The 13,448-nt window shown below is 39.2% G+C and overlaps 1 protein-coding gene across 1 annotated transcript in view; it reads right to left on the bottom strand.

Annotated features, from left to right (window-relative positions):
• POLA1 (DNA polymerase alpha 1, catalytic subunit) overlaps window positions 1–13,448 on the bottom strand; it is a 306,776-nt gene that overhangs the window by 52,943 nt on the left and 240,385 nt on the right. The window contains exon 36 of the mRNA XM_082681638.1: window positions 13,271–13,367. Coding sequence (XP_082537764.1) covers window positions 13,271–13,367 — 97 coding nt within the window. The remainder of the gene's footprint in view (window positions 1–13,270; window positions 13,368–13,448) is intronic.

Genomic DNA, 13,448 nt, shown 5'->3' with positions numbered 1-13,448 from the left:
GAATCAACTTCTTTCAAAGCAGCACCACTGGTTACAGTGTGGAGTGAAGAGCGAACAGCTTTCCAGCTTCCAGTCTTGAGTTTAAAGCTTCGCATAGACTACCCTCTTAATAAGTGCTTTTTACTAAACCTCCAATTCAAACGTGTTTTAAAAATCACCATGCATTTGTCAAATGAGGTTCTTTGATTTATAAAAGCTAGATCAGCAATAGAGCATTTAAAGAGTAGTGGAAAAGACAAAACTTAGTCTCAAACTTCACGCCAGCGTCTGTGCCGATTAAAATCTCATCTTTTCTTCAAGGCCCAATTCAGGTTCCATCTCCACTGGGAATCCTTCCCGGAGCTAAATGCAGAGATCCCACAGCACTTCATGCCATCCCCTTGTGTTAGAGTTATTTGCCTTCAGGTCGAAGTTTCCCTACTAGATTAAGAGCAGGGCAGCTGTGACACAGTGGAAACAAGGCTGGGCTCTCACACCACACAGCTCTGCTACGTCAGGAGGGTCGTTTCATCTCTTTCAGGTTGTTTTTTCATCTGAAAAAATGTCAACTATTTTATCTAATGGGAAATGTATAAGATAATAGATGTGACTGTTCTCCATAAAATATAAAGTCCTATAAAAAGTAAGTGCTGGGGCTTCCCTGGTGGCGCAGTGGTTGGGAGTCCGCCTGCCGATGCAGGGGACACGGGTTTGTGCCCCGGTCCGGGAGGATCCAACATGCCGCGGAGCGGCTGGGCCCGTGAGCCATGGCCGCTGAGCCTGCGCGTCCGGAGCCTGTGCTCCGCAGCGGGAGAGGCCACAGCAGTGAGAGGCCCGCGTACCGCAAAAAAAAAAAAAAAAAAAAAAGTAGGTGCTTATAGGGTGAATTCGTGAATAAGAAAATGATCAGAAATATTATCACCTCTAAAACAGGACCCAGGTCTTGGTTATACTTGGGCCCTTTACATATCACACAAGGCAGAGACTCAGCAAACACTCATTGAATGAATTTTGGGGGGGCGGGGTGTGAAACAAGGAGAAACAGATAAAACCAGACTTACACACAGACCTGGTTTGGTGATCTTATTTGTGAGTTGGGTTTTATAATAATTTCTTAAAACAAGAAAAGTAAATCAGCGTCTAAAATTATTCTGCAAACCTATCTTTTTGTGAGCACAGCTGATTTAAGCCTTAAGCTCTAAGGGACAGTGCTAAGGCTAACAGGTTTCCCAGGGCCTTTACACGGGGAGAATGCAATCAATGTTAATTCAACTGAACTCCATGACAGACTACTAATTCCGTCTAGTTACTGTCCCGTTGGCCACAAAGTAAGAGAATACTGACGGGTCTGAATAAATTCATGACAACTATAAAAAGAACTACTCTAAGTATGAGAGGTAGTATTTATTATATGGACATGATAGTGCAGCAGCATAAAATAATAAATGGACACTGACTAATCACGTGCAAATCAACACCACATCTGGGCCTGCGGCTACTGAGTAACTGGAGATATCACAGGGACACAAACTTCAAAAGTTATGGCTGAAGCCCTTAGAGAATTATGAAAAATTTAAAGAATTACAGAGGATAATGAAAACATATGCCAATTTCTATGAAAAGCCAGAAAGCAAAGCAAATTAAAACCAAACAAAAAAACCCAGTCAGTTTAAACATTATGTCAGGTTAAAAATTAAATCTGCACTGTAATCGGAAAGGTGAGGACTACACAAAAACACTTAACTTTTAACCATTAGAGGCTATTCAGATATGGCGCATGCAATTGGTAAAAACAACAACAACAAACAAAAACAAGATGAAGAAGATGCATGAGAAGCAAGTGCTGTCTCTTATAAACATAAAAGGAGCATAAACATTTCTGAAAAGAAACATTATCACGACAAAGTTAAGGCAAATAAGAAATGATGGAGACATTAAATTCTGGCCTAAGTAAATGAGCAAAGATTCCCAAGAGGAAAAGAATATGCAATTTAAAAATAATCCCAAACTACTAGAGAAAAAAAACCAGAGTCAGACCGAACCTGTTTAAATCCCAAATATCTCTGAGAGCAGGAAATAATTCTGGATGACTATAAACCCTCTAATTTGCTTGAAGCAAACGGGGCTGGTGTTTTCATTTCTTTCACTGACTTTTTTGTTTAAGGTCACATTTATTACAAATTTTAGCTGGTATTAAAAAGTCACAAAGTCAATAGCTGATAAAACCACAAAGTGTGCTTCTTTAGAAAGAGTTAAGAACAACAACAACAAAAGGGAATGTCACATGCTTTTCAGACTACAGACCTTTTAATGTTTACGGCTGCATTTTTAAAAGAAGTAACTGTTATATTTTACGTGGTTGATTCAATACACTTCTAGCGAAAAGCACTAATTTTGAGGGGAAGAAATTTTAGTGTAACTATATCTAACCCAAGTGCTTTATTTAGGTCATGTTATAACAGATTATTATAGATGTTATACAAATATCGATAATTTAATATTCCTGAAACTTAGAGTACATTCTATCTTGATAGTTACAGGATCTACTCTCTTCTCGGCCATGAGTATTATAAGCCTTTTCCTCCTAATTAATCTGCAATTAATTCAACCAACCTCTAATTAGTTTTCTACAACTTTACCCTACTTAGGCAACAAAGCAGTCTCTAGACTGGGTTTTAAACCTGGGCTAAAATAGACTCCTACAGACCAAAAATGGTTCTGGGATTTCTCTTTGTAGTGTAATTTAGATGTCATATCTAATTTGCTGTCATGACTATTGTTTCACTGTGCAATTTGTGTGTCGTTTTGAATGGTAGACATCATAGCTTTATTGAATTAAACCTTCCGTCTTTAGGGTCTGATGTTACATGTTTGTGTGTGTATGTTTATGTCTCAAAAGCTCCTTTTGACATCAAGTAATAGTAGAAAAGGATTATGCTCTTTTGATATGTTTGTTCCCATCTTGGTAAATATAAACACAAACTGGTGGGGAAAAGCCCTCTTCAAACTAAAGAAACAGAATTTTAAATAATAATAATATTACTCCTCCTCCTACTATTATTATTATTTTAAAGACAGAGATAGCTAAATAAGCCATTCACATTACAGAAGTATAGAAGGCCTGGCTGTTTTGTAACCTTAATGGCTTGATTGTCAATTCTATTAACATTCTTTCCCGAGAACTGTCCTTTTCATTGACAGTTTTTGTGATGCTACCTCAAACATAAGATATTACTCTTACCACAATTCCATAAACACAAAGAAATTCAAACGCACCCTGGCTTTAACTCGTAAGGAACAGAGGCCATCTTACCTCTATTGCAATACGCAGTTTAGTGTTAGTCTGTAACTGTCCTTCTTCTCCTGGCCTTTGGGTTCAAGTTCTAAACTAAAGTCAGGACTAAGACTAACCACGGAAAGCCTTCCAGTAGACCACTGGAATAGATAGCCTTTTAAGTAATTTTTAGTGCATGAAATTTCATAAAGTTTTTACTAGATAATTACACTTCCTGATTTTGTAATTAGTGGAAGTACATGCAATTACATAATAATTATGATAGTAATTACGTAATTAAGATGTATAATTATGTAGTAAAAAACATCATGGAAATAAAACCATGTACTGTGTAAGCACAATACATTTTAAAAGTAAATTCACTAGCTCAACTGTTCAAAAATACTTTTCTTCAAAATAAAGTGATTAGCTCACATTATGGTGTAACTGCTTGAAAATTATTTATTATTTTTTCCCTCGTTGGTGATAGAAGTATATATCTTTTAAAGGACATGAAAAAAATCTTATCAGGTTTTCCCGGCTCTCAAACACTCAAAAAATGACAATATGTTTTGCAAATGAAGACCATCAACCACAGCATTATCACCTAGATAATGCCCTTGTTTGTGCTGCTGTACTTGTCACTACAAAAGGAACAAGGAACCTGCTCATTGAAAAGACATACTAGGAAAGGATTTTACAAAACTTGTAACACATCTGTTATCACAGCATGCTTGTGAGTCCATTTCTACATAAAAGTGCAAAACTTGAGTGCATATTTACAGAAATGGGCTTAAAGAAAAGGCACGTTATTAGAATCTGGAAGTTTGTTGCCCAAACACATGGCAGCTTTGTCATATACAACTTTCGCTATCCTAAAGAGGATAACAGAAAATATACAGAGACAAGACACCTCCACTACGGGCAAAGCAACTATGATGACAATTCTCTGGAAAATGTAGTTTCTCTTCTGTCACACTGTAAAGTTGTCTTTACTTAAACAACAAAACAGAAACAAAATTAGCAGTAATCAGAGAGAAAAGCAAAGCAGTATGAAGGGGCTCCAGGCTGCCACAGGAAAATACCAACTTTGTCATTCTTGTACTGAGCATAAAAATACAACAGAAAAGTCAGCAACAGTAGGAAAAGTAAATGCCAAAGTAAATTCTGTAGTTCCAAAATTAAGAAATAGAATCTTGTTTTCATTTCAAAAAAATTCTAGTTCGATGCCTTGAAATCTTTACAAGCATACTAAATCAATGTTGTAATGAGACCCAGAATGTGGTGACTGGTGGGCACATACAGAGTAACCCTTGTATGAAGTGGCTATAGAGCTACATTCCAGTTTTCTCTTTTATAAGCCACTCATCTTGAGAAGCTGAAAGCCATTCTGAAAATCTTAATTTACTTCTCCGTTGTTCCTTCTAGTTACGAAGAAACAAAGTGGAGGAACTCATGCTTTCTTGCTTTTCCCCCCTCTCCTAGCTCTTCTCAGGCTACTACATTTTTAAGCTTAATTACAGAATATATTTCAGAAGACTAGGCTGTCATGCCAATTCCACCTGAAACCTGGCTAGGCCTTCTGTGTTCTGCCCATTTGTCATTTTAAAGTTTTGCCAAAAGGATGGCCCCAATCAATGGATGAATAGAATGGAAGTAGGCTTTAGTTACTAAGGAGAGTGTCTTGAATCAGTGCTTCTCAAACTTTAATATGCCCAGGAATCACCTGGGAATCTTGTTAAAATGCAGATACTGATGCGGTAGGTCTGGGGAGGACCTGATATTTTGCGTTCCTAACAAGTTCCCAGGTGATGCCGACACTGCTGGTATACTGATCACTCTCTGAGTAATAAGGCATTATGTTTGATTTGGAAAAAAATGCAGGGAGAAAAAAGCTGACCTGGGTTCATCTGTATGTTATTTTTTTCCTCAACTGCTAAACTACTGGAATCATTATTTCAAGTTGAACAAAACATTTCTTTGTAAAATTTCAGTTCTTATAATTTGTTTCTTGTTATAAAAGCAGTACATGCCCAGATTATATAAAGAAGAAAATAAAAATTATCTATAATCCACCCACAGATAACAGCTGTAAACAATTCTAGTGTTTCTTACTAACTTTTCCACCTTGCATATAAACTACAAATTAGAATCATAATGGTTACTTAGTTTTGGACTTTGACCTTATATTGTTAGTATTTCTCTAAGTCATTAAAGATTGAAACTACATAATGTCTAACAATAACAACACTCCCCCAAAGCTCAGGATTATATGAACCACTTTTTCTATCATCAAAATTCTTTATGTGTTTCTACAATCACTTCCTAATCATGAATTGTTCTGAACTGCCACATTAGAGTCTCCCACGATAAAAATTCACTTAAACTAAAGAAAGTTAAAAAGAAAAACCCAAAACCTCAGATCATTTTTTATTCGTAAGAAAATGAAACAAAAGGAAAATGGACTGCCCATTTCAAAATCAGTTTCTTTAACGAAAATGTTTTTCACAGTTATAAAAAATATAACTTTAAGAAGACCAAATTGGTACTTAAGTGAAATTCTACCTTTACTTTTATATGTATTTGGTAGGTATGAATTGTTTTGTGTATGCTCTGTTATTATTTATTAAAAACAGAGAAAAGGTTCATTTCTAAAATTCAGTGGAATAACCCATAAGAAGAATTGGATCAGACAAGGGTGTCTGACACAGCCTTCTTCTTAATGCCTCCTGAGGCTTTAACAAAGTAAATTCTAAGAATGTCAACTGGCTTAGAGAGGACTCCAGCGGCTCTTTGCTACTTGTATTTCAGTACTTCTAGCAATGATATAACTCTTTCACTTTCGCTTTAGCAGTTTAGGAATAGTAGAAATCCTTAACATTGAAAAGGGAGCTGTCTTAAACCCTCAGAAATCTCCAAATTCCCATATGCACTAAAGCATATAATTTTTTCCCATACAACTCTTATTTTCTGGCAAACCCCCCCCAAAACAAAAAGAAAAACCCCAAAACCAAACAACAACAAAAACCCAAAAAACGAAACACTAAACCACCAAAAGAGTTTTTTAGATTCCTTAGCTTTTCAGTACTAGCTGTTGTCTCTCTTTGGGGTCCCTATTTTCCACAAGGTAATACAATCATTACCACTTCATGAGTGTAACTATTTGGCCGATAGCAAGCAGAGAACAGGACTCTGGCAGTGTGGGTGAGGGGCAGGCACCCAGGCTCACTCACTAGTTAAGTGACTTGACATCCTTTTGATTCAATTCAAATTTGGCATCAGCAAAATGAGAGCTACGACGTCACTCATCTTCAGTTATCACTTGCAAAGAGTTGAAATGACAGATATTAAATCTGAAAATGTCAAGGAAATTTCCTGACATTAATTTATGGCACACCTGAGTCATGCGAGCAATACAGGAGATTGGAGAACTTTCCAGCACACTGCCATTCATGGACAGAAGTAATTCCTAGGACTCACTCCTCCACAGTTTTTCAAAGTGCTTGTGTGACCTTATTTTGCACTAAGAATTCATTCAACAAATATTTACTGAGCTGGCTCCCATAGGCAAAGCACAGATCAACAAGGTACAACCCTTTGCCTCCATGAACTCAGTGGAAGAGAAAGTCAAAACAATTCAGGGGCTTCCCTGGTGGCGCAGTGGTTGAGAATCTGCCTGCTAATGCAGGGGACATGGGTTCAAGCCCTGGTCTGGGAGGATCCCACATGCCACGGAGCAACTAGGCCCGTGAGCCACAACTACTGAGCCTGCGCGCCTGGAGCTTGTGCTCCGCAACAAGAGAGGCCGTGACAGTGAGAGGCCTGCGCACCGCGATGAAGAGTGGCCCCCGGTTGCCACAACTAGAGAAAGCCCTCGCACAGAAACGAAGACCCAACACAGCAAAAATAAATAAATAAATTAAGAACATTTCGTAAAATCTTAAAAAAAACCCAAAAAAACAATTCAGGACCAGTCCTACAAGAAGGGCATTTCACAGGGTGCTATGGGAATGCAAAGGAAGGAAGCTTATACCACGTTAAATTTCTTCACCAATATAATGGGGCACAATCCACTGCTACCTCATGGGGCTGTTGTGAGGACCTGTGTGAGACATCTGAAAGGATGACAGGAAACTATAAAGTACCTTACATAGGGTCAGCCTAGTTTTGGTGACACTAATGGAAACAACAAATACCCACAGACGTTACCATCAGGTATAAAGAAAATACAAAAGAAGAGCGATGGTAACAAGAAAAGTTTAAGAAAAGACTGGCAAAACAAGCCAGTGAGAACAAAGATTGAGAGGGGAAGTGGCTGGGAGATCTCACCATGCTGGGAGGAGTGAGCAGCTCGGCCCCTGACAGGGGCTGCCCAGTAGGCTGTGGCCCTCAGGCCGCTCATGGGCCTTTGAAAGAAGTAGGGGTGACCTGAACTATAGTCCTTCTGGGCCTAAAGGGACTCCACTGAGAAACTGGGCTTCCTAACAGATGCTTTTCGAAAGTCCACAGTTAAAGCACCATCGTTTTGCAAACATTTATACCATAGCTCCAATTCCTTCCTTCAACACAGAGTCCTCAATCCTGGTGTTCCTATTCTGGCAGGACTAAGAGAACATTCACCAAGACGACCATGTGTTATGGGCTGAACTGTATACCCCCCACCCCCAAAGTCATACCAAAGAGGGGTTGAAGTCCTAACCCCCAGTACCTCAGAATGTGACTATATTTGGAGATAGAGCCTTTAAAGGGGTAATTAAGTTGAAATGGGACACAGAAAGGTACAGAGGGAGGACCATGTGAAGACAGGGAGAAAACGGCCATCTACAAGCCAAAGAGGCCTCAGAAGAAGAAACCCTTCTGATACCTTGATCTCAGACTTCTAGCCTCCAGAACAATCAGGAAATACATTCTGTTGCTGAAGCGACCCAGTCTGTGGTAATGTGCTATGGCAGGTGTAGCAGACTAATACACCATCCTACTACGAATAGCTGACGCAGAATAAGGGGAGCTAAGCATCTGGTAAGAGAGAACAGGAACAGAAAAAAAGTGGTTTTTCTGCTTTTGTTTCTAGGAATACGGAAAGATCAAACACTAAAGTGAAAAGGCAATTAGTGTTCAAAAGAATAAAAAGACAAGCCACAGACTGGGGTAAAATATCTGCCAAAGACACATCTGATAAAAGACCGTTACCCAAAATATACAAAGAGCTCTTAAATAAGAAAACAAACAACCCGACTAAAAAAATGGGCCAAAGACACTTCACCGAAGAAGATATACAAATGGCAAATAAGCATATGAAAAGATGCTCCACATCGTATGCCATCAGGGAAATGCCAGTTAAAACAACACTGAGATGCCGCTACACAACTATCAGAATGGCTAAAATCCGGAACACTGACACCAACACCACCAAGCGCTGGGGAGGCTGTGGAGCTACAGGAAGAGCCATTCACTGCTGGCTGGAAAATAACGTGGTACAGCCACTTTGGAAGTCAGTTTTTCAGTGTTTTACAAAAATAAACATCAAATGATCTAGCAACTGCGTTCCTTGGTGTTTACCCAAAGGAGTTGAAAACATGTCTGCACAAAAACCTGTTCATGGATGTTTATAGCAGCTTATTCATAACTGCTGAAATCTAGAAGCTACTAAGACGTCCCTCAGTAGGTGAACTGATAAATACACTGTGGTACATCCAGACAATGCAATATTATTTAGCGCTAAAAACAAATGAGCTACCAAGTCAGGAAAAGACAGAGGAAACTTAAAATGCATCTTACTAAGTGAAAGAAGCCAATCTGAAAAAGCTACATACTATGTGATTCCAATCACATGACATTTTGGAAAAGGCAAAACTATGGAGACAGTAAAAAAAACAGACAAACAGGGCTTCCCTGGTGGCGCAGTGGTTGAGAGTCCGCCTGCCGATGCGGGGGACACGGGTTCGTGCTCCGGTCCGGGAAGATCCCACGTGCCGTGGAGCGGCTGGGCCCGTGAGCCATGGCCGCTGAGCCTGTGCGTCTGGAGCCTGTGCTCCACAACGGGAGAGGCCACAACAGTGAGAGTCCCGTGTACCGCAACAAACAAACAAACAAACAAATTCAGCTGTTGCCAGGAGTTATGGGGAGGGAGGGGTGATTAGGAGTAGCACAGAGGATTTTTAGGGCAGTGAAACTACTGTGTATGATACTGTAACGGTGTTCGCATGTCATCATACATTTGTCCAAACTCATACAGTGTCTCATAGTGAACCCTATGGTAAACCATGGACTGTGGGTGATAACGATGTGTCAGTGTAGGTTCATCAAATGCCCCACTCTGGTGGGGGATGCTGATAATGAGGGAGGCTGTGCATGTGTGGGGGCAGGGGGTACATGGGAAATCTCTGTACCTGCTGTTCAACTTTGCTGTGAACCTACAGCTGCTCTAAAAAATAAAGTCTATTAAGAAAGGCAGTTAGTGGATCCCTTTCTTTGTTTCCAAAACAATTTGACCAGATCAGTGGTTTATCACACTTAACTGTATCTGAATCTTTCGGTCTGCAAAGGACTCTAAGCTCCTCCAGGGCAGGGAGCATTGGCCATCTTTGTTTTTCTGACATCTGGGATGGCACTCAAGAAATAATAGAAAATATATACACACTGCTTTTATCGTTGCCAAATAAGTAAAAAAAGGCTCAGTTGAGAAAAGTCGGAGACTCTTTTTCCTCTTTTTTTAAGCAGACTTAATTTAGACAATTGGGCAAAGATGTGAATTGATTCATGTCTCCCCCAAACAGTTCACTTATCACTACTCAGGCCAAGGCCCCCCTGGGATGAGGCAGCCAAATGGGACCATTATGTGCTGCCATCATGGAAATGGATTTTTACTTCATATATTGCCACTATGTTCCTCTAAAACTTCTTTTGGATCTATTATGCTATCTATGTACATTCTGGAGCAGTTACAATCCCACAGAAGTCTTTGGACTTTCTGCCAAAGTCCCACAGAAATAAGATTTTAAAAATGTTATGTAGTTATGGTGAATATGAAGTGGATACTTCACCAAAGTGAGTCCCTTACCATCTTAAAGGAAAGGGAAAACTATCAAATGGGGTTAATTCACATTATGGACTAATGGCCTGTAAACCTTTGTTTGAAAAGCAAAGCACAGGAAAAAGCTTTGACAAGAGCTACTTTTCACCATAAAAATAAACCTCTTTCCAATAATTTGTGGGTTTTTTCCAAGTTAAATTGCCAAATTTCAAACACAGATTAAAACCACAATCCAGTTACAACCTCTAAAATATGGGCTTTATAATGGAAATGGTAAAACTATCCTAGCGAAGGAAATGTTGCTAGGTATCAACAGTAAAGGAGAGTCTATGGTAAATACTTTATGCGCCAGTTTCAGGGCACTTGTTGGCAGACGATACTTAGATTCCATTCTCAATAATATAACTGTGTGTAACGACTGTCATTTTTCACAGGACTTTTGATGTTAACATCTATTGGTGTTCTGGCCTTGGTCCAAATTGAATAAATATATTTGCCCTCTGGATCCCACAGATTTTCAATTCATTTTAACAGCAAATCTCCCTTGAATGGCAAATCAGAAAGAAGAGAGCACTTCACTCCAACTTATAAAGTGAGAAGTGAATTTTACATATGTTACATTAATTTACACTTATGGGAGTTTCCCCTGTAACTGTTCACTTATGGACTGTAAGAATATTCTTGTTCTCCAATTGTCCCCTATGGATTACAACCTGTGTTCAATTCTCTCGTACTTAGAAACTATCCAAATCACGTGTTCAGAACTGTCTGTGGGGACTTTCTAAAAAGTTGAACTTCCCAAGCTCTACCCCACACCTTCCGAACTGGAATTTCTGGGTGTAGGATCCATAGACTTGCACTATTATATGCCAACAGGTGACTTGCAGGCAAGACTGTATCAAATATTCCTTGTTAGAAAACGTCTGCTCTTGGACTACGGGTAAGCATGACCCAGTGTTTTAGTTTATATCCCACCACTAACACCCTAACACCACTTAGCATTACCAAATGATGTGAGAACGTCCAGACCATGTAAATTTCTGCTAATTCACTCATTCCAAAAATGCAATTTAGGAATAATAAATAAGCAGAAGGTCAAAGGAAGAATAGTTTCACTAATTAACACTCAATAAATAAAACAAAAGGCTCTTGAAACATTTCATGAAGTTCTTTCTGTCAGACAGCCATTTTGTACCCTTCTTTTGCTTTATTTTCTTTGGGCTTCTGACATGTAAAAGAACGAGCCAGTAATTCACTCCATGCCGTTTTGGTCCTGAACTCCCAGATAGCGTATTTATTAGAATCAACTGACAAAAAAGTGTCATGATTCTTAAACTTGTGAAATAGAACTAGAGTAAATAGCGTGAGTGTACAGATTCTATCAACACTGCTCCACTTTTGTCAAGCAAGAATCTTCCAAGTGACTACTCTGTTATCTCCTATTTTCCGGGATGGCAGCATACACTCCTTGATGTTCTCTAAAAAGCTGGGGTAAGTCTCCAGTGACTTTCCAGATCACTTCTACAAGTCTCCGAGTCACTGGACTTTTTGAAAACTGCTGATCATTCAGCCCTTCAGATAAGAATTTTGGAAATGTCTGGAAGAGGAATCTGTCCCCTAGGAATCTAAGAACATCTAGGGAACAATCTGGATTCAGAAAGAAGGGGGATCAAGTTCTAATAACCAGAAAGAGGTAACAAACCCGACAGAAACAGACAATGTACTCATCAGTCACTACTTAATTCTCTAAATGCTTTATGCCTTTAAGGAAAGGTCCTTGGGGGTAAAAGAGAAACAGTTATTGTTGATACCGCAAATAAACATGGGCTAGCCACCAGTCATGAATGAAAGTTCAAAGACCTAGTTACTCATGGACTAAAGGAATTTTTTCTCTATATGAATTTTATTAATTCACTGAAAATATGCTGTGGAGATAGCCCAAGTTCTTGTTGAACATCTGAAGACAAGATACTAATATTTGAAACAACTCCTCCATCAGTTGTAAAGTATTTTATATCCAAGGACAGAAAAACCAAATAAGTCAAGGCATTAAAAAAAAAACCTCTAGCCTATCTTTGTAAATGGAAGAACTGGAGTCAATTATGACCAGAACTGAAAAGAGTTGAAGACCAAATCAAGGGCATGGGGATTCTTACGTGAGGAAATCCAGAAGTATTTGTAGGTTTCTATATGCCCTTGAGGTTGTCTCCAGCCCTAACACCGACCAACAAAATGTCGAATTGATATGCAATGACAAACAATGTAAACATTCTGTAGGTAACTAATAAGAAAAATGTATAAACTCACCTTTTTTATTTTTTACAGGTAACAGAAAAGTTGTCAATGTGATTTTCATGTAGGAGAAAAAAACCCCATGCACTTATCATGACATTTTCAAATAGTTTAAGTTATGTAACAAAGCTTGTCTCAGGCCATTAAGCCCCACAGTGCCTGCAAGTCTTGTGTGAGGCTTACAAGGCAGCGCCTGGTCATTTGGGCTGAGGTGTCTATACGCTCTCTTATGATGGAGTCAATAAAAGAACTCCACCCCAGCTCTCTCTCTCAAAATGAACCTAGGCTTTTAGTGAACAGCAGAGACATACTCCAGGTCTATTTTTTTCTGGTAATATCTGGTTTTTGTAGGTCCAGTGATCGCGTTGCCTATTCTTACTTTATTACAGTTACTAAACTCTATAGAAAATAGCATTTTCAAAATATAGTATTTAAAGAGTTCTTTCTGTACCGTTCCTCCCCCAAAGCCCAGCTTTAATAGAGAACAATGTGAGGCAGGCTGTGGAGGCAAAGCCGGGCATTCCTACGCCACCGCCCCTCACGCAGGGTATGCCTGTGCTCACGACGGCCCCCATGGCCTGCTTCTGAGACAGTGGTATGATACTGCATGAACACCCTGACACAGGAGGTCTGGCTTTTCTGATGCAAATTTCCACTTTAAACTCAAAGGTAATTACAGTATTTTAACGTACCTTTCTCATGATCGGTAATAAGTTTCTCCAGTGCACACTCCGCATCAAAAATGTACCGGTAAAAGCACAGCTGGGTGTACAGGGACTTATCAGAATACTGCAATATAACAGAAAAATAAATGAATATTGGGGGGGGTAGCTTTGGAGATCACTCAACAAGTGTATCCCCTAATTTCAA

Source organism: Grampus griseus (genome assembly GCF_964374135.1).
Source record: "Grampus griseus genome assembly, chromosome: X".
NCBI lineage: Eukaryota > Metazoa > Chordata > Mammalia > Artiodactyla > Delphinidae > Grampus > Grampus griseus.
The sequence above is the reverse complement of the archived record's forward strand: the minus strand, read 5'-3'. Positions and strand labels throughout refer to the sequence as shown.